Source organism: Rhamphochromis longiceps, linkage group LG7, assembly GCF_057381845.1.
Source record: "Rhamphochromis longiceps isolate RC_006_pf linkage group LG7, R_longiceps_female_GT1.1, whole genome shotgun sequence".
Lineage (NCBI taxonomy): Eukaryota > Metazoa > Chordata > Actinopteri > Cichliformes > Cichlidae > Rhamphochromis > Rhamphochromis longiceps.
Window position 1 is genome coordinate 57,925,958 of NC_140563.1, and position 21,253 is coordinate 57,947,210.

The 21,253-nt window shown below is 39.0% G+C and overlaps 2 protein-coding genes across 3 annotated transcripts in view; both read left to right on the forward strand.

Annotated features, from left to right (window-relative positions):
* Nucleotides 1-39: 39 nt before the first annotated feature.
* On the forward strand, nt 40-14,593 carry LOC146666492 (SEC14-like protein 2). Its single transcript, XM_085414569.1, has 12 exons — nt 40-552; nt 1,160-1,235; nt 7,787-7,830; nt 8,710-8,772; nt 8,919-9,107; nt 9,187-9,282; nt 9,363-9,423; nt 9,507-9,590; nt 10,463-10,569; nt 10,663-10,802; nt 10,956-11,125; nt 12,177-14,593. The coding sequence occupies exons 1-12, from the start codon at nt 499-501 to the stop codon at nt 12,305-12,307; spliced, it is 1,215 nt and encodes a 404-aa protein (XP_085270695.1). The 5' UTR covers nt 40-498; the 3' UTR covers nt 12,308-14,593.
* A 61-nt stretch (nt 14,594-14,654) lies between these two features.
* The window catches only part of LOC146666493 (metal transporter CNNM4-like), a 41,786-nt gene continuing 35,187 nt past the window's right edge, over nt 14,655-21,253 (forward strand). Inside the window, exon 1 of one of the 2 annotated variants that reach the window (XM_085414571.1) lies at nt 14,655-17,449. In XM_085414571.1, coding sequence (XP_085270697.1) covers nt 15,940-17,449 — 1,510 coding nt within the window. In that variant the 5' untranslated portion in view covers nt 14,655-15,939. The remainder of the gene's footprint in view (nt 17,450-21,253) is intronic. The other variant, XR_014912775.1, reaches the window with a different exon arrangement.

Here is a 21,253-nt window from a genome sequence, read left to right on the forward strand (position 1 = left end):
ATGCTGCACAGCCAGGCCCTGATCATATGCTGGGGATGTATATATGTACACTGGTGCATGTCTATACAAAGCTCTAAAATTCAAAGCCCCAATATTAAAGTGAACTCCAAAGTTAATGGGGATTTGGTGTAACTTAATTAGCAATGGTGTGATAAGTGAGCACTTGGAAGAGTTGCACTTATGGGCCTTACTGAACTGGCCCAAAAGCGAGGTGAAAGTGAATTAGTTTATCGGGTATTCACCCGACTCTCCCTATTAGTCATTCCATCCCTGCCTGTAATCAGGTTTCACAAGGTGACAAAATATAAACATCTTTAAGCTAAAAGATGAAAGTCCACCTATTTGTGTGAGTGTTTGGTGTGTGGGCAGATCTCTGTGTAGGGATGGGTCGGTGTGTGTGTGTGAGGGGGTGTGGCTTTTTTACTATTCTATCTCAATTTTCCCCAAGTGCTGTTCATTCACATAGGCTGCTTCCATTAAACACACAAGGTCACAGAGATGAGTGGACGAATAGGAGACCTGAGCCCAAAGCAGGCTGAGATTTTAGCCGAGGTAAGACATTTACAATTAACGTTATGCAGATATATATGTTCAGTTGAATGGTTTAATTGTTCTTATCTATCAAATTGTTGTATCTGTGGGCTTGAGGTAGTGTCATATGCAGTAACTCATTGACTCTGGTCTTTGGTCTCATCAAAATTGGTTGATATTATGCTGTGAGTTTACTGGGGTGTATCTTTTTTTTTTCCACACAACGAAACACACCACTTTATGTTAATGTCTTGTCTTGTAACATAAATTTAGGGTGGTGGGTTAAGCCTTGAGGAAAGTTTAACTATTCTCTTTTTGAATAAATTGAAACTACAAATAAATTAAAAAAATCATTTTGTAGCTTGAACTGATGAGGCCAAGTTAGTACTTTTTGGGCCATTAACAGTCTTTATTATAAGTTAGGTATCTCCTGGTTGTAGTTTCATATATTTGTATGACCAACATATATTTGATTGCCTGTGATTGCACACTGTTATGTACAGACATGAGAGTGGTATCAAACCTCTCTTACTTTGCAATAAAGCGACCAAGTCTAATTTTGCAAATGTAAAACTGTTCCTTAAATAATAAAATAACTTTGTCTTCTCTCTGGTTCTCTCACTTCCAGTTTCGGGAGAGGATTCAGGACATCCTTCCAAGCTTGCCTGCGCAGCATGATCACTACCTCCTGCGCTGGCTCAGAGGTGAGACTTGCATTTATGTACAACACACACTGAAACCACCTGTTTATAGCAACAATCACCCAAGTCTAGAGTGACTAAAGACGAATGTAAAAAAACAGAACCAGCTGGAAAAGATGAGTGACAATTAACAACAAAAAATCACGTGGAAAGGAGAGCTCTTCGATTCAGTACACTAAATGTATGCCAGTCTCTCTTTTAAAGAGGCTGCCATATGTTTAATAAATCGGTTTTACTTTGACACATATTTCATATATGTTAGTGTTCTGTGTATTTACAAATATTTCAATGAAAGTGCTTAAATATTGCCACTTACTGTTAATTTATTCTTCTGCCCTACTACAAGAATGACTTTGTCAATCCAATTACTTATCAGACTCCAACCCTGATATGAAGTGTGCATTCTCACTGTTCAGGTGTGTTGAGAAGCTGTAACTATCTTAAGATAAGAAAGATAAGATACTTAACGTTGAGTGAAACACAACAAACATATAACAAAATAAGTGGAAAGGTATGAGGGTCAATAAAAGTTAAAAACGAAACGTAAACCAAAGTAAATTGACTCAAATAAAATAAGGATGAAGTCGGATGCAAATATGAAATTATTTATTAAATAACAAAGTAAAATGTTTCAAAAATCAACAAAGGAAAAATCTGATTTCAAACGGCTTAATGAATATAAACAGCACATATCAGATGGCCCAGCGTAACAGAGGCCAGAGCATTGTGTTTGCATCTGTTCTCTGCTGTAACAGTGAGCGAAAAGATGATTCTCTGCTACCCAGACATGTTGTATTGTAAGGACTATTGGGTGACATATTAAAGATTTCCTGTATCAGTACTTGTGGCAGCTAACAGGCATAAAAGCTGTTAAAGACCCTCATATAGAGGCTAAACAACTAATAATGCTATAAATTAAAGATTTCAGTAACACGGGATATTTTTGCACAGAATGAAAGCTTGTGGTATACCACGAACTTTTCATGGCTGCCATTATACTCTACAAGTATACTGGCAGCCTTATAATGCCTGAGGCTACCTTCAGTCTCTGGTAAACTCTGATATTTAAAGCAGTTGAGTAGGAATAAACAAACAAACCTGTTCCGAACATGAAACTAAATCCAGTTTCAGTGCAAGAGTGTAGCCATACCAGAGATGGAGGGTTCATCCATCCATCCATTCGCTTCCGCTTATCCTTTTCAGGGTCGCGGGGGGCGCTGGAGCCTATCCCAGCTGTCATAGGGCAAGAGGCAGGGTACACCCTGGACAGGTCGCCAGTCTGTCGCAGGGCTAACACATAGGGACAGACAACCATTCACACTCACATTCACACCTAGTGGCAATTTGGCTTATCCAATTAACCTATCCCCACAAGCTGCATGTCTTTGGACGGTGGGAGGAAGCCGGAGTACCCGGAGAGAACCCACGCAAACACGGGGAGAACATGCAAACTCCACACAGAAAGACCCCGGCCTGATGGTGGAATTGAACTCAGGACCTTCTTGCTGTGCGGCAACAGTGCTAACCACCGTGCCACCGTGCTGCGGTTCAGTATCGGCAGAATACTTCTTTCAAGGGACTGATCTCATAGATATAACCTATGCGTTCATGTTGATTATCTATTATTGCCTACAAATTTGAGTTTTTCTTTTCTTTTTTGGGGGGGGAGGGAATACTGCATTATATTAAATTTCATGCCTCTAACACAAGAGGGGCAAAACCTTTTACGTAGTAAGTTTATTGTGTCATTTTACTAAACGATCTGAATCTGAAGTGCGTGGTATAAGGACTCCAGACTTTTAATAAGGTGGTTTTAAATCAGTCTTCTTGTTAATTTCCACTGCCAGTGAAATAAAAGTCATTGAGTAATGCATTAAACATGTGAGCTTAGAATGAGGGAGAAGGCCTCCCTTTCTCTGAATAGCATTGGAATTGCATTCTATCTGATGCTGTGTTTAAGGGTCCAGTGAGACCTAAAAAGAAATCAAACCTGACTGGAGATAAAGAAACATAGTATTTTCACATGGGCTTATACTTGGAAGGAAGTTTACTAACATACAAAAAATAATTAAAGATTTTATATAAAGGAAGTGGAGTAAATGAAGTAAACATAATTTAAATGTGGAAATATACCTACCTCATACAGTACTCGAGTAAATTCAATTATCGCAACTGATTATGTAAAGTGTAATAAATCAGAAATTAGAAGTAACTTCAGTTTTATTATGCTAACTTGTGTTTCCAGTTATTAAGGTTTAATGAATGGTGATGATTTTTATCCCCATCTATTCTTTCCATACAAGCAGAGCAGCTGCAGGAAGAGCTGATATACATCAGAAAACATTGTTGTTGTTTTTTAAAAAAACCCAAAAAACAACCTTTTCTGGCTGCATTAACTGACTTTCCATTCTTTAGAAAGTCAGTTTATCGAATAACCTGTCAAATTAATATTACTGAATCATGGTTAGTGTTGGCTCAAACAAAAGAGGACTCTTCTATCATAGAAATGTATCAGGATAAATTCTGAATGTATTTATTTGCATGAATAGTCAATGAAAATGTGCCATATGTGCAGTTTTCACATATGGCACATATAATCATTTTAGATTTTTTTGTACATTGCAGTTGATTGACTGAAATAAATATGACCCAAACTGTTAATTTTCACATTTTCTGTTTCTACATTTTTAATCTAAATTTCAGATTGATGTAAAAATCAACCTGAAATTTGACCTCATTCACTCTGCATTCACTCTGAAAACTTCTAATCTGACATATTATTCTGTGGTTTGCATGTGACATTAGTTTCTGTTGATGAGTAACTTGTTCCATGTGTTAAACAGCCTGTAGCTCCTGGTGCCCAAACACCAAGAAGCACTGCAGAATGAATGTAAACGTTTGTATACTTATAAATACTAAATTAATTAATTATTAAGCATTTACTTCAGTGATAAAGCACAGAAACTAAGATCATAAAGAACTGTCAAATGAACATAATACCAAATGTGAAAAAAGTACTACCTGATTAGGATGAAATAATTACTAGAATGCTCAATTAATAAACAGTAGCTTTAAACTACCATCAAAATGGGTTAAAAATTGCTTCCCTAACCTTAAAGAAAAATCACTCATCTTGGGTTTCTTGGTGCCCTCCTGATCCACCACTTGAAACTGATACTTGAGCTGTCAGTTGCATTAGAATTTGCATTACTTAGGCTAGCTAGGCATGTCTTGAAACTAGTTTTTGTGAATGCAAAGGTGCTAATGACAGGGGGGGGGTTTACAGAGGGAATTCATTTGTTGTTGAACAAGTGCTCAGATGTTTCATTTTTGGGGAATAAAAAAGAAAGCTTACATGTTCTTTTGCCTACTAATGTTTAGATTAAACAGCTGATAGATGTAGCATATTGTCTGATTTGTAGTTAAATCGGGATTAACTGCATGGCACGTGTAATAAAAGATATTTAAACCTGCTCACATACTCCCAATGGGTATAAACTACCCAAAAAAGCAAAATAAGACAGACAAAAAACAAAAAACCTTTTTAACCTACATATTTGAAGCATGGGTTCAGTCTGTATCAAAGACTGAAATGTTTTTTATTTCCTGTAATCTGATGGAAAACATGTATTAAAATGAAGTGCATTTACATGCTGTAGCTACAAATGTCACTCTTTTGTTTACCCTCCATTCCATGCAGCTCAAGAGGGAAAAACTGCCCAGAAAAACAGACATGAAACATGTTGTCCCGAAGACACTTGTGTTTTTAACAGAACTGCATTTTAAATTTCTTGTACTGATAAAAGCTGGTAAAGACTCACTGCTCACTGTTGCACTCTTTAACTGAAACATGATGCTCAAACTTGAAAAGACTTTCCGATAGAACATGTCTCCTCCAGCTTCTTAGCACAGACAGGCTACATGATGTATATAAAATATGGGCATGGATAAACCTGGACTCTTTCTAATGGCCAGCAGTGAGCCATTACTGAGTCAGACTCAAAGAAGTCTAAGCTATTGACTCATCAACTCTTGTGATCTGTGACCTCAGTAAACAGTTTGTGGTTTCAGTGGCTTACTGAACACATCATGATGTTTACTTTTAGTTCAAAGGGAGGATAAAGCACAGTGAAACTGACCATTGGGCTTGCAGTGTCCCTCTGTTTCTCAGTAAGATCCACTCAACTTTAATCATGACTGAGTTTAAACACCAAGATGCTGACAGTGAAAAATCTCAGCCTGAGTTCTCTGCTGTTCAGTTTTCTCAAAATCCTGTGCTTTAGTTGGTATTTGATGATGTAAAGACAAGAAATCAGTAATTAACTGTCCTGCTTTTGACTACTTGCATCTGTTCTGTGTCTGCTTCAAAAAGTTAACCATATATTTTATACTTGAACCAGAGCAGGATGATGCATTATGATGCATTCAGGGAAACAGCCCCCCCCCCTTGCAAAAAAACCCCCTGTGAACTCAGTTATGCCATCTGTTGCCTCTCTTTCCGCTAGGCTAATGACCTACTGGCTGCCATCTTTACATGTGACCTGTAATGTTTTAGCATTTAGTTAGATAAGGTTACCTTCCAAAAAAGTTGTGATATACTATTTTTATGTGAGATATAAAGTGGCATATATGGCATAACACTCTCTACTAAAATGCGGTGTAGTAACAACAATACCCTTTGTTTGTTTGTTTTTAATCAGGTTATTTATGAAAGCCTTAGTCGTCTTTCAGTTAATCATTGATTTCTTACCTATCAGTTTTGTCTGACAGTTTAAAGAGAATGAACATGGAGTCAATGCCATTCTCAGTGTAAATGTTTGTTTTCTGCTGTGCAAAACCAGACTTGGTCTTGGTCTCCAAGCTTGATCAAGAGTAAGCTTCAAAGCACTGACTGCTGCTGTTTCAGCTGAGCTACAATTTAATTAAGTTGTCCTGGTGATTTTTAAAAAGACTGATATTTTTTGTCTTCCTGTATTTAATAACACAAAAGTCAAACTGAGTTCTAAATCTTTATGAAGTATCATGAAATAGGTAGAGCTTTGAGGGCAGTCCCTGCGAGAATCTGACATAGTTTCTAATCATTTTGAAACTTGACACTAGCTTTAGTTTTGTCAAATTGTAAACTGCAGTAAAAGTATCATGTCAGCTGGTCAGTGCATTCACTCCTTGATGCTACCATGTGAAAGAACACATCAGACTATACATTAGAGTTTGACTGATTAGTTTAAGGTATGGTTCGAGTGAAGAACAGATTACAGTCTGGGTGATCTGGTTTAGAAAGTTAGACACAGATTAGAATGCTCGTTTGGTGTTTTCACCTTTCACCAACTACAGCACCCATTGTACATGTGTACATGGGTACTGGATGATGCTTCAACAGAAACCAGAACAGTTCTACAACAACCGCAGTCTGACACTACATATTACCATCAAGGTCTAAATTCCCTCACTCCACACCACGCATGAATTGATTCCCTGAATCCAGGAGAACATCTGGATCTGAAAGCCTGTGATATGTTCTTGACAACCTCAAGAAAATGTCTCACAATTTTGCTTATTTCAATTTGATATGTATTTCAAAAATGGTAAATAAATCTTTGGTGAATTTGTTGATTAGGATTGCGTCCAAAAGTCACATTGTTATTCAAACCTTTTTTTTATTATAATTTTTAAAATAATCTGACAAAGAAACTAACTAAAAGACACACAACACCAATTAATTTCCCTGTTGAAGCTAATAATAGGGTAAAATGTTTGAAAGAAGACACTTTTCTAGCAAAAGTCAGCTCTGACTATTTCAGATCTTTCTGAACAGAGAGCACAAATGCTCAGAAACAGTGTTTTCTTGGTTGGAGATACTGTTACGGCATTTTGAATCAGTGACTTAGGTGATTTATGCTCTGATCAATAATGCAGGGCCCTGTCTGTTCACTCACCTGTTTAAAGGTCCATAGTTCAGAGGGACTCAGATAAACGGGGTCTCTGTGTCTGCAGTTCAATATTTGTGTTAACCTTGGCCAGTCTCTTCGCTTGAGTAAAAAAAAAAAAAAAGTATCATAAGGTTTCTGTTTTATGATCATCAGATATTGTTGATGGTCTTTTAAGTTTACTTTCCTCTTCTGTATGCAATCATGATCAATCTACTTAAAGGGCTAATTATTTGTATTAAAATGTTTAATATTGCTTGGATAGTATCATGGCTAACTTTTTAAGGATTCTTTTTGAAAAAAAATTTTCTTTATCTTTTGGTGGTGATTTGTTGAGATGTTTGAGAAAAAAGGGGAGGGTGAAGAAAGATTTCTTTTCAGGTGTCCTATAGTTTTCCATTTAAAAAGTAATAAACTGGCAACCACAAACCAAATTTAAAAAAAAAAACTATAAAGGAAGAAATGTATTTTCTTTGTTCTTAGTTAAAATAGGTATTTTATTTTCCCAGAAGATGGTGTCTTCTCATAGTGTCTCACAGTAACCTGGCATTTCAGTGTTACAGAAGTGGCGTTGTCAGTTTGATTGTATGTGTCTAATGTGGGATTTTTTTCTTTTCTTTTTTCCAGCCCGTAGCTTCAATGTTCACAAAGCTGAAAGCATGATCAGGAAGGTAAGCTCTGTGTTGTTCAGACGGTGAGAGCCTGTTTGCTCTTCAAGTACCCAACTAACACCCAACACGTATTTCTACCTGGTGCTGCTTTTCAAATCTCTGTACTAAATGTATTAAATCCATTAAAACTGTATTTACCTTTTAGATATTACATAAAATGACGAGTTTATATAACACAGTGCAATGTTAAAGATTAATCCAGTGTTTGACTTGTGGCCCTCTTTCTAGGGAATTTAGTTAGTGACTCTTTTCATGTTCAAGGACAAAGTAATATAGGACAATGTATAGTAAAGTAAATTCATGGAATTAATGGATCAGACTTTATGCCTATAGTTTTAGGGAACCTAGTGCACATATTTCCAGCTATATATCTTTTCAGAATTCACAGTTTAAAATAATCCTCATTGTGATTGGCTGAGTGATAAAGTGATAAAGGCACAGGTGAGTTGGGCTTATGAAATACACCACCAGAACTGTGTAGTTGAGATGATCATATTAGTGATATCTGCTCTCACTGACATCAAACAAATCCAAGAGTGGAAAAACTTAGTGAAAGCAGAATGTTTAGAACAGTCTGAGGGCAGAGCATTGGGCTCACAGAGGTTACTTAATGGACTCTTTGTCTGAAATTCTAGACATATTTAATATAAGCAGCCAACCATTGTAACAGTATATACTGTGTATATGAAACAGAAAATAAAGTAAAGCATGAAAAAAGCTTCTTCCATTTCAAAACATGAAATCATTTCTAGAATAATAGCTATAGAGTGTCTTTGACAGCTGGAGCATTTGTGGGGAAACACATTACTCTGTGTTTGCCTGGTTTTTGTAAGCTTTAGTCTTTAACTTACCCAGCCTTGTTGTCTTCGACCTCTGCAGCATGTGGTGTTTAGGGAACAGATGAAAGTAGACACCATCCTATCTGACTGGAAACCTCCAGAGGTAACCTACTGCATTTTCTTTTTAGCTAATATTTGTGAAAAAGTAGTCTGAACTGAGGATGAAGGGGACTGTTGTTAAATGAGCAGTCTTTCAGACTCTTTAGTTTTTGAAGGTCACATTTTTTTCTTTATGAATCCATCTCTCAGGTGATTGAGAAGTATGTATCTGGAGGGATGTGTGGCTATGACCGTGAGGGAAGTCCAGTCTGGTACGATGTGATTGGCCCTCTGGATCCTAAAGGTCTGCTGATGTCAGCCACCAAACAGGACTTCCTGAAGACTAAGATCCAAAACACAGAGATGCTACGGCAGGAATGTCAAAAACAGTCTGAAAAGGTCAGCCAGGAGTTCTCTGTTCTTCCCTTTCCACTCCTCTCTGCTCGTCTCTTCTAATGTTACTGTGTCTCTCTCTCAGTTGGGGAAGTACATTGAATCCATCACTCTAATCTATGACTGTGAAGGACTTGGATTGAAGCACATTTGGAAACCTGCTATTGAGACCTATGGAGAGGTTTGTTATCAGCTTTTGTAACAATCACCCACTCATACACACGAAACATCTATGTGTCATTACTGCTTTCGGCCATGTAGATCCTCACCATGTTTGAAGACAACTATCCTGAAGGCTTGAAGAGGGTGTTTCTCATCAAAGGTACATAAGACCATTTGTCTGCATATTTGATTTCCACGTTCTGTTTCAGAATTTTGGTTGATAATTTGTATCTTTTGCTGCAGCGCCCAAAATGTTTCCTGTGGCCTACAACCTGATCAAACACTTTCTGTGTGAGGAAACACGGCGCAAGATCATTGTTTTAGGAAGTAAGACAACTTTTCTTTATCCCAGTGTTTTCTGAGTCTTTACTTGATCTTGATGCTAACATTAGCATGCTGAAGTAACAAAGTACTTGCAAAAAGCAGAAACGGGATTCTGAGACCACCCATGTGAAAGCCTTCCATTACTTGGCTACGTCTAGAAATTCTGTCCATAAAAATTACAAACAGAATGGATGACAAAGGGCAGCCCTGGCAGAGATCATCATGAACTTATCGCTGGCTATGCGGACCAAGCTCTTGCAATGTTTCTATAAGGACTGAATGACCACAGGTCTGGTGATACAATTATGAAATCGATCATCGACCTACTGCCTAGAGCTTCCTGGTGCCATGTGGACCACCATGTTTTAACTTATGCTAAAACATGGTGTTTGTTTTGGACAAACTGTGGTTTGGACAGAAATCCAACAATAAAACACAGCTTGGGTTCAGATCCAGGAGGCCATTCCTCCCAATTATGCCTCTCACCCAGGGCAACTCTAGACTAACACAGAGTCCATCCCGGCTCCAGGAGACTGGTTCTAGACCCCAAGCCGTGCGTTGAGGTGAGCCCAACTATATCTCATGAGGATGAGCTGGGACGAATCTCTGGTGGGCTCCTTCCCCGCCAGAGAGTTGACATCCCATGTCCCAATTTTGGTAGCTGGGGATCGATCCACCAGGGCTTCTGTGCTACCTGGCACACATTGCACCTGACCCCTATGGTCAATATGCAGTCTTTCTTATATTTACTATTTAGAGTTTATAATTTTACTCTTTTCATCTACACGAATGTCAACCTATAAAGGAACTAAGGTCATGAAACAAAGCAGTCTTATTAAACTAAAAAGTTTTAAATTACAATATTGTGTTTACAGGTAACTGGCAAGAAGTGCTACGTGAACATATTGACCCAGATCAGCTTCCAGTGGTGTATGGAGGAACTCTGACTGACCCAGATGGAGACCCCGAATGCAGAACCATGGTGAGAACAGAGGGAAAGACTGATTAAATACAATGCTGTTCCTCTAAAATTGGAGACTAAAGTGATGCGTGTTTTTGCGTATTGTGGTTGCAGATCAATTTTGGTGGTACAGTTCCCAAGTCCTACTATGTGCAGGATTCAGTGAAGGTTCAGTATAACAAAAGTGTGACCATCAGCCGTGGCTCTGTCATCCAGCTGGAGTATGATGTTCCTGCAGCCAGCAGCCTCCTGAGGTACAGCAGGTTTATTCTGTGTTCTGAGAACAATGAATCACTGACTTGTAGTGTGTGTTTGTGGTGATTTAGTGATATAGACTTTAAAATTAAATTAAATTTAAAAAAAATACTAAAGCTGCCACTCATGATGAATTCATTATTGCTTGTCAGGTGGCAGTTTGCCAGTGATGGAGCAGATATTGGGTTTGGAGTGTACAAGAGGACTAAAGAGGGCAGCCAACAGAAGATAGCTGACATGCAGCAAGTTCTACCCAGCGAGCGCTACAATGCACACTTGGTCCCTGAAGATAGCTGCCTCACCTGTCCTGAGCCCGGAGTCTGTAAGTAACTCACAGCTGTGTGTACAGGTACTTTTGCAGTAATGTCTGCAAAATTAGTCTGTAACAATGAAAATTGCTCATTTCATTTTGCTTCCAATGCGCCAGACTTTCTTGTTATTTTTTCTTTAAGTGGACTTGAGCAACAGTCCTCCAGCTTTCTAAAGATCTTTCAAACTCTATTCAAAGACCGTTTATATAGGAATCCTTTTTGTTTGTTTGTTGAGGCACTTTAACAATTGACATGTGAATCATTTAAGCATATTCAAGGCTCCTAACTCAATGGACATAACGGATAACTTAAATTCAATTTTAAATTGTAACTTTACGTACCTCGTTACTAGCAGCCTGTTGTAAAAACACAAAGCACATAATTTATTCCCTTTTCCTTAGCTAAATGTCAGACTGCCTTTCAAACCACCAAAGATAACAGTTTAATAGGCATACAATAGTACTTTTGCACTAACAAGGTGATTCCCAAAGAGCTATTGGCCAAAAACTTGGCATATCTCAACATTGTATGCAGTGGGTCCTTAGAAAATGTGAGGAAACTGTCAAGTGGAGGACAAAAGAAAATGTGGCAGACCTAAAAAAATTACCTACAGCAGATGAGAAGTTGAGGTATACCAAATTACATAAAAACTGGACTGAAAATCAAGTGCCAATAAATGTTATGTAGTGATGACTCCAGATGTGAAATTTTGGTTTAAATTGTCATTGATATCAGGACAGAGGTACAACAGTGAGTGTCTTACAGTCATAATACAGTGAAGGCTCTCGCTAATCCAGTATGACCTTTATGTGAAAGCAGTGAGGGATCATCTGGACAGAGAATGTAGCAAAAGGCTAGCTCTTCTTTGGATGCTATAGGGTGTTCACATATTCAGAATCAACAAAATTCTTATTAAAACACAACCTGTCACATTTATAGAGTGATTTAGAAGTGTAGCTGTAACGCGGTGATTTCCCTTGTGGGATCAATAAAGTATTTTATGCGTTTACAGGATGATAGCTTTTCTTAGCTGTTAGTGACTGTATCCTTTGCTTTGTGCAGATGTGCTGTGTTTTGATAACAGCTACAGCATCCTTCAGTCCAAGAAAGTGAGATACAAGGTTGAAGTTATTCCACCGGCAGATGTTCTGATGCAATATCCACGCAGCAGTGGTGATGGAAGGCTACAGTGAGGACACCCACAGCTGAGAGGACACAGTTCTGATCTTTGTTACTAGTTAGCTATGTCATCCCATCGGGGCTAAATTACCTCCACTTCTTCCACTGCGTTCAGTATGTATGAATTCATGATACACACATGCATACATTTGTTGTAATTTTATTACGAAGTGACTTAAAACCAGGCTGAATTTGGGAGTCACAGCTGAATCTGCAGCTTTCTTTATCTTTATAGAACTTTTCACTGATTAAAACTTGAAGTTTACCTGACTAATTGCTAAACAACCCATGATAGCTGATTCTACTGGTCACTTTGAATCAGCAAAAAAGATGTTTTTGTATACATCTGATTCATTTTGAGCTCTATTTTTGGCATCTACCCCCTCTCAAGGGAATTATCGCTGGGGGGGGGGGGGTTCAGCCCCATTTTGATCACAAACTTCATGTAATTCATCTATATGTAGTCTGTGAGTTAAGCTTGTGAGGGAAGTTAAACAAAATATCTAAATCATCAATCAATATATATTTCTCAATCAAACGCTAAATCATGAGATCATTTCTGAACATGTATTTACACATACATTTAGGACACTGTACACATTATAATTAAACACTGTTAGGTGTGTTTGGCTTGTAGTTAATGTAACAGATGAGTTACTTTAATTGGAGAGCTTTCCACAGACTTCTGAAGGTTTACTTCAGCATCTTTTAGTGGTAGCTTTAGCTAGTATTGAGTGGTACATACAGTATTATTAAGGGAAATATTAAACAAATTGAGAGAAATAACAGGGTTGGTTTGCCCACGGTGTAATGTAGCCATTGTTTTCCACTGCAAAGAAGAACCATTCAGAACAACAGTAACAAAAAGAAATGTTTACTTTATACAGCATTTCAAACCAGAACCACAATTAACTGTACAAGCTCATCATTTAATACTGAAGGACCACATTTGTAAAGATTTACTGTGTTCTAGTAATTTTTGTAATTAATATGGTAATATATTAGTAAGATGTTCATATATACGTGCTTTGTGAAATATAGTATAATATAAGTGCTTTGTATAAGTGCGTCAGTTTGGGATGGATACAAGAAAAAAAAGCCCTTAAGTTTTAAAAGGCCCACAACATCATGTTTTTGTTGCCATATTTGTCTCTTTATAGTCATCCTGTCTGTGTAGATGTGTTCAGCTCCTTGTGGTAGTTTTGCATCTTGTACATAGTTTCTCTGTCTTAATATTGACATGTTTTGTTTTTGTAATCTGGGCCTGTTCTATGAAGAGAGTTGAACATATCCAGGGTGTCTTTTTGTAATCTGGATTCATCCACTAACCTGGTTATTAGCTGGTTATCAGCTTGTACATTTCATTATTTTTTAAAAGAGAGTTTTAGGTTTTATTCTGCTGCCTGGATTGTTATTAGCTGTTTGAGAGCATGTAAAGAATAAATATAAAAATTGAATTCAAATGAATGCTTAGAGCTGGAATTTGGAACATATCCTGCTCAACAACAGTACAATTTACCATGGCAATATACCCTCATAAGAAGCTAACTACCTTCATGATACAAAACACGCCAGGATTAACCAGTGGAAATATGGTTTAAGAGGTTAAGTAATACAAACTTCCGTGTTAGAGAAAACACACTGTAAAGTAATACAGTATTACAAGTGTGCATTTTAGGCACTTTGGTGGGTAAGATTGGAACAGAGCTACTACATTTAAAAAAAAGTTTAGCCTATTTGAAAGAAAGGTGTCATAAATGTAGACTGTGTAAATTAACCAACTTAGCAATATCACAATTCTATCTTTTAGACATGTGAGAATAATGGATTGTAACTGACTATTTCTTTAAATTTATATTTAAAAGATAGTGTTAATTTTTCACCTATAGACTCAGTTGTGTTTAACAGCCTAAGAGTAAAAAAAGAAAAGAAAAATAACACCAGAACGTAATGGGTAGGCTTAGTTTATGTGCCAATTGCATATAAAGTCCACAAGTACAAATAGTTTTTCTGGTACAAACATGCACAGAGGCAAAACAGTCAAATTACTTTCTGGGGCTATTTATCAAATCAAATTCTGAAGTTTTGTTTGATAAGTGTACCTCCACTCTGCTCAAACTGGATAATAATGGCCTTTAAAATTACTGATTGCTGCACTATAATCTCTTGAAATTAAAGATGTACATAATTATAATTGATCCACAATCTAAAGAAGCATGACGTCATGATGTAAAATGATGCTGGTTTATTTCTTAATCATTGGAAACTCTGTCATTGTGGAATTTTAATAAATAAATTTTTATTCATAAATACAAACCTTTTGTACTGTTTTTTAATACAGTATCCCTTATGTTCAAGCACATGCAAGTGTGGTATTACAGAAACACATAATAATCAGTATGTGACTGCAAACTTTCAGCTTTAATTCTGTTTGTTTAACAAATACTTTAGATTAGACACTGTTGGGGAATTACATACATTTTTTTACATAGTCTCTCATTTTCTGAAGCGTCAGTGACTGCCTGAAGTCTAGAAGCCATAGACATCACCATGAAATCAAACCATGTGAAAGGAACAAACGTTCATTTCGTTTTAAAATTCGCATGCTGTGACTAAAGAAAAATGTCTGTGTCTGTGCACATCGCTTTAAAAGAGGAAATCGGTCAGAATGCTTCGTAATGTGTTCAGTTAGGGTTGTTCCCTGGACCCAGGCATCGGCAATACAAAATAACAACAAATAAACACAAAAAGACTCACATAAAGAGACAAAATAGACAAAATGGCACGGAGACAAGACGATATGATAACCATTGTATTTGTATTAATTTTGGCACGCTCGGCCCCTCAGAAATAATTTTACCTCAGACCTAAGTACAGTTTTGATAAGTGGTGTGGCCACTGGGTGACGCTACAGGAAAGGACTTTTAACGTTATTGGCTTATTACATAACAGCTAATTAGCGAATATTAGGATCTAATAATAAATAAAGATGGCTAATAAACACTGCACTGGGAAAAAAATCCGTGACAATGCAGTGATGCAGTAATGTAATAGTCAACCTCGGAAATTATTAGGCTTTTCCACATCTTAACTGAACTGATACAGACAGCTTATGTAATTATTATCATTATACAAACGGGCTATATCCTGGCTCCACAGAGTTTGTCTCTCAGGAAATAAATAAACGTCCCCTGCATCTAGCATCCCTGGCCGGGCATCGTGCCAGCGGGATGCAGGCTGGTGCAGGATGAGGATGGAGGGCGGGGGGATGTACACAGATGCCATGTGCCTTTACATAACCGCAACTGGCTTTGGATACAATTGGATGAGAAATCGGTGGCCAGGGACAGCAGCAGCAGCAGCAGCGTCCGTCCTGCTGTGTGCCGCAGTGCCCCGAGCCCAGCGGGGAGTAACGTGGCCGGGCACTGAGGCGGGGGGAGTGTGAGTGTTGCTGCAGAAAAATGATAGCGAAGCGTCACCAGGAGCGTGTGTGACCTGCAAGGAGCGTGAGTGTGTTTGTTTATCAGCTCTACATGTCGCTGTCCGGCAGTCGGTGTTAATGTGTGTATGTGTCCGTGTATGAGTGAGCGTATGTGAGAGATAGCGGGAATGGGGGGAGAGGGAGGAGCTGCTTGGACATGAGTAAATGACGTCAGCTCCCAGGTCGCCGAGCACAGAAACAAACATGGCGACAGAATGGAGTGGACAGCAGGGTTACATTCTCACCGTGGTTATCTGTCTGTGGAGCGGTCGGACAGAGTTGGTGGCAGCCGCTGGGCCCGGTGTCAGCGGTGGAAGGGGAGGCGGCGGCGGAGGCGGTGGGAGTCAGGTGCTCGGCATGAGGCTGGAGAGGAGCAACAAGCCGGCCAGCACCACTGACGAGGGTGTCATCCAGGTGACCGAGGAGAGCTCCGTGCAGCTCCGGTTTTACGGGGTCCAGCTTCACTCGGGCGCCTGGTCTGAGATCCAGTTCACAGAGGTCAAGAAGGAGGAGGAGGAGGAGGAGGAGGAGGAGAAGGGGACGGTGGTGGCGGCGGCCCGGGGCGGCAGCGGCATGATGGACGCGCTCGATAAAACTTGTGCGGATTTCACGCAGGACATCACCGTCGGGAACTTCATAAACGTGAGCAGCCGGGGCACGTCGGGACTGCTCAACGTGCACATTAAGCCGCTGCGCAAAAGCGACCAGAAGAAAGAATACGCTCTGTGCACGTTGAGCACGGACGGCAGGTGGGTGCAGCTGGGGGACAGCGATGGCCGGATGCTGGTGGTGGAGGAGAAGAAGTCGCTGCTACCCATGTGGCTGCAGGTCATCATGATCTCGTGCCTGCTGGTCCTCTCGGGCATGTTCAGCGGGTTGAACCTGGGGCTCATGGCGCTGGACCCCATGGAGCTGCGGATCGTTCAGAGCTGCGGCACCGACAAGGAGAAGAAATATGCGAGGAAAATCGAACCGATCCGCAGCAAAGGCAACTATCTCCTATGCTCGCTTCTCCTGGGTAACGTTTTGGTGAACACCACCCTCACCATCCTCCTCGATGACCTCATCGGGTCAGGTCTGGGCGCCGTGGTCGCCTCTACAATTGGCATTGTCATATTTGGGGAGATCGTCCCCCAGGCGCTGTGCTCGCGTCACGGGTTGGCTGTGGGAGCAAACACGATCCTGGTCACAAAGTTCTTCATGTTCCTTACCTTTCCTCTGTCCTTTCCCGTCAGCAAGCTGTTGGATTTCCTGCTGGGACAGGAGATCGGCACTGTGTACAACAGAGAGAAGTTGGTGGAGATGCTTAAAGTGACAGAGCCTTATAATGACCTGGTCAAAGAGGAGCTTAACATGATCCAGGGAGCCCTGGAGCTCAGGACCAAAACTGTGGAGGATGTGATGACTCCCATAGCCAACTGCTTTATGATCCAGGCAGATGCTGTGCTGGACTTCAACACTATGTCAGAGATCATGGAGAGCGGATACACGCGCATACCCGTGTATGATGAGGAGCGGTCCAACATCGTGGACATCCTGTATGTGAAGGACTTGGCCTTCGTGGACCCGGACGACTGCACAAACCTAAAGACCATCACCAAGTTCTATAACCACCCTGTGCACTTTGTGTTTCATGACACAAAGCTGGATGCCATGCTGGAGGAGTTCAAGAAAGGTGGGTGTGCATTGACATAATCTAACACCTGATGATGTTTTGTTCTGAAAATCTGCAACCTTCATATCACCAGGGACCTAAACCTGTGTGAGCTCAACAGCCCCCCCTCTCTCTGTTCACCAGCACTATTGATTAGTGGAACACCACAGCCTACACACACACACAAAGCACATTTCATCATCGGGGCACATGTTGTACTACTCTTATAAGGGGTCAGGGTTGAGCTTTTAACCTGCACACACCTGATAAGGCTGTCATGAGGGCAGTGTATGTTTATGCATTCACTTATTAAAGATTGGAGAGCTTTAATTGTCCCATGCACAACAATACAACTAGCATAGCTGCAGTATAAAATTGAAACCCAATATGAAAAGGAATAAAAAGAAACTAGACAAACACTTATTTGGATAAACTGTCATATAAATGACAGTTTATTAAAAAAAATCCATAATATGTTTCTAACATGTGAAATAAGAAGTGCATCTAAGTTAATGTTATCATTGTGTCTGCTGAATATTTCTTTCATTAATCAAGTGATTAAGTCAAACATTAGATTAAACCTTAAACCTAGATTAGTGGCTACATGGCTGTTGGCCGTTTGGTGCCACTGGCTGATTTTGCAGGGTACAAAAATTAGCAGTAAGGTACATACATACATTTTTCACTGTATGTGGAAAAAAAGTAGTATCAAGAGATAACGAGATTAGCTGTGGTCCACCCACCCAATTTCTGAAATGCTTTTCTAATTCGGTGCACATCTGAATATTTGATGGTTTTCCCTTCATCCTAGTGACCAAAATACTACCCAGAGCTTAAACCACAATAAGATGGTTACAGTCAATGTGCACTGCTGGTGGTCTGTTTGATATCCTAGCATTTTTTTTTGTAATGATGTTAGCCTGGCTCAGTGTGGAAAAAGTTATTGACCACATAAAGCTAATCTGAGAATCTAATTAAGCTTTATGTGGTGAGGGTGACACCCCCAAAGTGTTGGGTCATAAAATTGCTTAGCAATATCTTGAACCCGCAGTTCACACTGATGTAAAGAAATGCAGCAACTTGCAGTTCAGACCTAAGAAAAAGTTATCTTTTCTATTATTTTTGTTTGAAAAACATTAACAATTAATTTCTAGAAAAACTGCTGATCTTGTCCTTTTCAGTGTCAGATAAGAAGTAGGGCAGCATTTACTTTTCTTATCAGTAAATACGCATATTTAGATCATTAATGGAAATTCATTTTTGCCTTCGAATAATTCAGTATACACTCTTCAGCCACTTGGAACACTAGAAATCTAATACACAGCTTATACTTTGTTTTCCAACATTTTAGTTCTTATGTCATATTCAGATATATATCAATACATTTTAATATAAGAAACAACAGTAAAAGGTCATGTTTCTGCTGTTATATTTTTATAACCGATAAATCTGTTCATTCTATATTTTTGCAGAGAACTGACACATCTCTATGCTATAAGAGTGCAGTTTCCTTGATTTCAATTATATCCACCCCTCATTTGTTCCAAGACACCATGATTGTTATGACAAAAATCTTCATTTAAGCCTTCGCAGTGGAACTTAATGACTCCCATGGGTGATGTCATGGTGGCTATCTCCATCTTTTCTGTTCATGAAGAATATGCCAAACTTTAGATGTTCTTAACATTTTATCCATTTTCAGTCATTTTTGGTTATTCTGGTAACATTCTGGCTGTCTGTCAGGGTTATATTGTTGATTGTCATTTATGCTTAGAAATATTTAACCATATATGCTTAGAGGTGTATAATCGATTGTGTAGTGATAGGATGTGTGATCCTTAGTAGTCTGCAAAGACTTTGTGTGCATTCCAGAGTGTTCTGGCATACACACTCACACCCTAGGGTCATGAGAGATCTCGTATCTTCTCTTACTGATATTCTGACCCCACAGTTGGCCATATTATTTTGCAAATTATTACATTAAAATGCTCCAGAAGGGATAGACAGTGCAAAGATAGTGTAGAGGACCAGTTCATTGACTCCAATCAGGTATAACTGATCCCGATCAGTTATACCTGATACCCAAATTAGCCACACCACTCCAGCATCCAAATGGATATATTGGTTTTTTTTTCTTTTTTAATGTCACCCACAGTACATTTGTTATGAAGGAGGAAAGGGTTCATAAAGGACAAAACCATTTTTATGCTAAATAGTAAAAATGCTTTTGATAATGTAAAGTTGGGTATCAACCTCAAGTTACTTCTAGAGGAACTGCAGTTTTTGTCACTTCACATTTACTTCATTTTTCACCCCAAAGTGAACATACTTGAGCTGTGCAAGTTTGCATATAAGCACAGCTCAGTGATAAAGATAAAGCAGAATCCGCACCGTTTAAAACAATGTCAGCAAAAGTTAAAAATGAATTTGTGGCAGGGCTGTGATGTTAGATTGCATTGAATCTGCCTAGTAAAGTGGCTTTAAGTGAATGTAAAAGTAATTTTTAAAAAATGGGGAAAAATCAAGAATACAAATGTCACCATCAGAAGCATTTCAGCTTACCAGAAACGACAAACTAAAATATTTATAATTGTGTGCTGCAATGACTTAAACCTAAGTGGCCACAAGTTACTCCTTTAATTAAATCTGGCTGTGGATACCACTGATCATCTCTAGTCAGAGATCATCTCTAGCCTAATCACTCAAATCATCTGATTTGTGCTGTTTGATGGGACGAAAATCGGCACGTTCAGCCGTACAGGAGTAGTGCCAGAAATCCACTGATATACACACCTTGAAAGCTGAGCTTAATATCATAACAGCCTTGGCGCTGCAGCTGATTGTGATGGTCTTGCAACATATCAATGTGGTTTTTTTCCCCAGAGACATTAAAAACATTGCATTTCATTCTTTGACATTACATTTATAAGACTGTAGATATGAAAAGAACTACATTATGAAGCTCAGTCATTGTGGAACTGGCTGCATGCCTCATTTCCACCTGCTGCGAGATCGATCAACTTTAGACCAGACAACAAACTACGGAGGCTCCGGAAAAGTGCAATCAAACGATGAGTTTTATTATCACAGGAGAACAACCAACCATCAGCATACGGAATGGGTTGCTCTGACAAGAATACATTGGGTTCTGGTTTTATAGGATAAAATATCACACCTACGTCAATACAGTTCAAAAATACATGGTGACAGACGGGCAAAAGTTCAACCCGTGCAGACAAGGGTACATCACGTACACTTCTAATAACCATACACTGACATATTACTTCTCTTTTCTACATTACTTGCCTTTTAGGGTAATAACTTCAGGTCTCAGCATCTCTGAGAGCTAATAATGGACCCTCGTCCTTAATCACTAAGTAGAGTCCTTTGCAGCCAGTCTCAAACTGAAGCAGAAGACGCTTAGGCCTTCGCTCAGACCTGCTACTAGATTAATATGTGTATCGTAAGTGTGCATGCAATTAACCTGCTATGTTCTCATCTCCCCTCAGCATGTATCATCTGGACACTCTCACCAGTGAAGCTTAAAACCTTCTAGAATGGAACATCAACTCTAACCAAGCACATTTATGCATTGTGTATAAAATGAACTCAACCTGTAAAAATAGAAAGGTCAATGTGATGACAGACATATTCAATGCAATATAAACCCTGTAGGAAATATTACTGATAAATGATACTGTGAAACATGTTATTAATACATTCTTCATAAGGCAAATTATATGGTAGCAATAAAAGAGTCTCTGAATCCCAACACACCCCAAATTGCAAAAGAATTAGTGTAATTTCAGCTGTCATTGCAAATAA